This window comes from Bos javanicus, chromosome 13, assembly GCF_032452875.1.
Source record: "Bos javanicus breed banteng chromosome 13, ARS-OSU_banteng_1.0, whole genome shotgun sequence".
Classification (NCBI taxonomy): domain Eukaryota; kingdom Metazoa; phylum Chordata; class Mammalia; order Artiodactyla; family Bovidae; genus Bos; species Bos javanicus.
Window position 1 is genome coordinate 54283590 of NC_083880.1, and position 3885 is coordinate 54287474.

The following is a 3885-nucleotide window of genomic DNA, read 5'->3' on the forward strand; positions in this document are numbered from 1 at the left end:
CAACCTCATGGTGGGGGTGGGGAGCAGTGCCACCCCCCCACCCCTGGCTTGCTGACAGTTCCTGGCTGTGGGTTGTGGTACGTGAGCAGCCTTGGAATCTCAGGGGCCCAAGCTGGTTGGAGGATGCAGAGGACGCCTGAGGACGAGGCCCCCCTGCCAGCCACCCGCTTTCCGGGAATGTGCTGATTTGAAAATCCAGTCACTGGCCAAGGAAGCCTCCACACTCTGCAATCAGCTTCTGGGCCTGGGACTTGAGTTCCCACCACAGGTGTCCCCAGATTCAGGCAGGCTGTGCATCCTGGGGATCTTCCTTTCCCTCAGAGTCCCCTCCTGGGGAGGCCAACTGGGCACAGAGACAGAGGAGGAAGTGGGCATAACAGGCCAGGCCCAGGGCCTCCGAAGGGCATCTGGGAAGGTGGCAGGTGGCCTCCGGGGTGATTGGCTTCTGGATGCGCAGCTGCCCCTCGGCCTTGGGTGGAGATGCACGGGCTTCCTCTCCAGCTTCTTGGGCCCCAGAGAGGCCCTGCACTGCTATGTGGCCTTCCCAGGACCCTCCACCCATCTCTGCTGCTGGTACTGTTTTCACCACAGGTGGGGGAGGCCAGGGGGAGGCACCCACGCTGCCTTCACCAGCCTGTGTTCGTGGGAACTCAGGCCCCCAGGAAGCTGGTCCAGAGGGCCTAGCAGGGAGGGTCCACCCCAGCCCAAGGGACCCCAAGGAGCCCAGGATGGTGATAATGGGCAGGTGGTCTCGGCTGGGGAGCAGGGGGCGCCTCAGTCAGGGTGGACACTCTGGGCAGACAGGCTGACACCCTAGTTGGGCATTCACCATAGCAAAGAGCTTCCCTTGGTTAGGACAGCCTGGGGAGGCTGAGGGCCAGCCTGAGGCCTATGGTCAGGGGGTCAGGGCAGGCCTGGGTCTGGGCCCTGCTCACATGTGCCTCCTGGAACATGGGGGCCCCAGGGCACATGCCTGAGGGTGGAGGTGGCAATAGGGGAAGGAGCCTTTGCTCTGTCCCAAGTCCACGGGGAACAGCTCCCCTTGCCTGGCCTGGCTGATCAAGCCAGGGAGTCAGCAGGAGGCGGAAACTCAGCTGCTCTCCCCTCCCTTGGGGCTGTGGGGCCAGTTTCTGAGAACTCAGTCCTGAGTTCCACCCCCAGGAGGGTTCCTCCACACCCTGGAGGTCCCTGGGCCACAGCCAAGTCTGGCCTGGACAGGACTCACCCATGCCCTGCCCAGGGCCTCCCCCAGGACATGCTTGCAGCCATCTGCATCAAGGGGTTCAGATCTGGAGGGGGAAGACCCCCGTAGTGGAGGCTGGGCTCAGAGCACACACCCTCACAGAGGGGAGGTCCTGAGGGGGCCCAGGGACACGCATGTTGGGCTGCACTCAGCCTGTGGGAACCCAAATAGAAGCAGCAGCTTGGGGTCCAGGCCTCATGTGCTGGAGGAGACCCCAGTGGAGCCTTATACCCCCAGGGGGTCTTATACCCCAGGCCAAGCTCTGGAACTGCAGGGCCAGGTTTGCGGCCTGAGAGAGCAAGGTGACCTGGGAGTGAAGGAGAAAGAGGAGAACTTTCCAGGACGACCCAGGGTCCCCCTTGGAGAGTCCCAAAGTCCCTGCTGGACCTGCCCTCTGTCCTTGCCAGAGTGACTCAGGGTGGCCCTCCCCCACGCTCACCCTGTCTCCTCCTCCCAAGGGGGCTGTGACCCTCTGGCCTCCCCCACCCTCTCTTCCCAGGGCATCTATGACCCTCTGCCCCCAGGCAGAAGCCGCATCCATCCTTCAGGCTGAGACCCATTAGCAGGCAGCCAGCTGGCCGGGACAAAGGGCTTTTCTGTGCCTGTGGCCTGTCAGGATGTAATTCTTCACAAAGAGCCAAACTCACTGCCTCTCCTAACATCTGCTGTGTCCACTGGCTCAGGGCCAGTGGGTGTCCTGACACCTGCTGTTCCTGGGCTGGGTCAGGCTGCAGGGAACAGAACCTGGGGAGAGGTCCTCAGGCATGGTGCGCCTGGGATGCTCTGCAGCCCCCAGGCAGGTGGCATGGCCCACAGGTGTCTGCCACACCTGGCCTGGCCCATGGGCCCCTGCCTGGCCTCTGAAGGTACTTGAGTTGCACCCAGATCCCAGCTCTTAGTTGTCGACACAAGGGCCTTCCCTGGAGAAAGGTGACTACAGGGCGATTCCTGTTTAATGGTCATTTTCAGCAGTGGCAATTCAGTGCTTGCCAGACACTGGGACAGGTACCAAATGCCTAGCTGGCCTGCCCCCTTCATCCTTATGATGGCCTCATGGGTGGGGACAGTTAGCACCCCCACTTAACAGCTGGGGAAATGGAGACTCAGATATGTGCCAGCTGTGGGGTGTGTAGGGAAGGGGAAGTTGAACTGCCCGTCATGCTCACTGGGCCAACAGACTTGGGAGCAGAGGCAGGCCTAAGAATCTCATTTCTTTTTTTTTTTTTTTCAAATAAACTGTTACAAAATGCACTGTTTCTTCAGAATCACCATAGGTGCAAAGTCAAAACATGTTTACAGACAAATGTTAAACATAACAAGAAACATGGGGTGCACCCATTTGGCAAGAGCTGAGCCTCTGTTTTCAGTCTTCATCATCCGGAGGGATACCCAATTCCTCATCCATCCACTGGGAAGGGTCGGGATAAGGAAAGTGACCCAGCACAGCATCTGAGTCGTGCCAGAAGCACCAGAGAATCCAGAACCACATGGTCGCACTGAAGAACTCGGCCTGGATCACCTGGGATCTGGTCAGCTGCGGGAACTGTCTGTACCGGGGCTCAATGTGCGCACCTCCGCCAGCCCGACGGACGCCACGGGCTCCAGCCGCCCTCGCGGAGCGGCCTCTGAAGAGGTGGCCTCCAACGTGATCGAAAGGCGCCAGTCGCTTCAGAGCCGACATGCCAGCCATCGTTAGCCCGGCCGTTACCCAGACCGCACCGCCGCTGCACGTCAGAATCTCATTTCTTCCCAGCCACTTCCTCACCCTGCAGAGTGCTCCACCCTCCTCTGGAGTATGTTTGTAGATAATTAACTACTTAGTGGAGAGGCAGGCGGTCGTGAGGGTGGGTTGGGGGCAGAGGCACGTGGAACTGTGAAACTGGAGGCTAGCCAAAGGCAGAAGATTGAAATGGTCTGAAAAGATGCTGCAAGGTTTTGGAGGGCTAAGTCTAGCTCACGGGGACCCTGGTTATGGCCGGCGGGAGGCAGGTGGTGGGGGAATTCCTGAGGGTGGGGCAGTGGGGCTGAGCCCCTGCCAGGTTGGTTCAGGGGAGAAGGGGGGCCCTGCAGAGAACTGGAAGGGAGGATACCTGTTGGCACGACTGGCTCTGGACAGCACATTCCTCCAGCCAGGGCTGCAGGCTGCTGAGAACTCAAGGCCATGAGGAGACAAGCAGGCCCTGATCCTAGCTCACCGTGGGTTCCGGCTTAAATCCAGAGCTCAGAGGAGGACTTGCCAGTGTCTCAGGAGGGCCAGTTTTCACTTCCTCTGTGCTACCATCCACTTCTCCCCCGACAGGAAACATTCCATGTTTCTTAGATTTCAAGGACTCTCAGCCTCCCTCTACCCTCTCTCCCACCCGTCTTCCCAGGGTCCCTGTGGCCTCTGGCTGGTCATCAGGGGCATGTCTCTAAGGGGCCTGGTTGGAAGTGAGGCAGGAACTAGACGGGCCTCAGGCTGAGTTCATCCCCTGTGCAGACACTCCAGAATAGCAGTGTGAGCCCTGCCCTGATCAGAGATAAAAGCCCCCATACTCCTTGAATTCAAGGAGACCCTCCCAACTACACATGAGCATAAAGGCTCCTCAGAGATGAAAAAGACTATGGGGTGCCATTCCATAGTCGGTGATGTCAACCCACCC

General features: G+C 59.6%; 1 protein-coding gene across 1 annotated transcript; it reads right to left on the reverse strand.

Annotated features, from left to right (window-relative positions):
- Positions 1-2514: 2514 nt before the first annotated feature.
- LOC133259419 (NADH dehydrogenase [ubiquinone] 1 beta subcomplex subunit 2, mitochondrial-like) lies at positions 2515-2975 on the reverse strand. The gene has a single exon (XM_061436934.1). It carries the CDS (start codon positions 2931-2933, stop codon positions 2607-2609), a length of 327 nt encoding a protein of 108 aa, XP_061292918.1. The 5' UTR covers positions 2934-2975; the 3' UTR covers positions 2515-2606.
- Between the last annotated feature and the right edge of the window lie 910 nt (positions 2976-3885).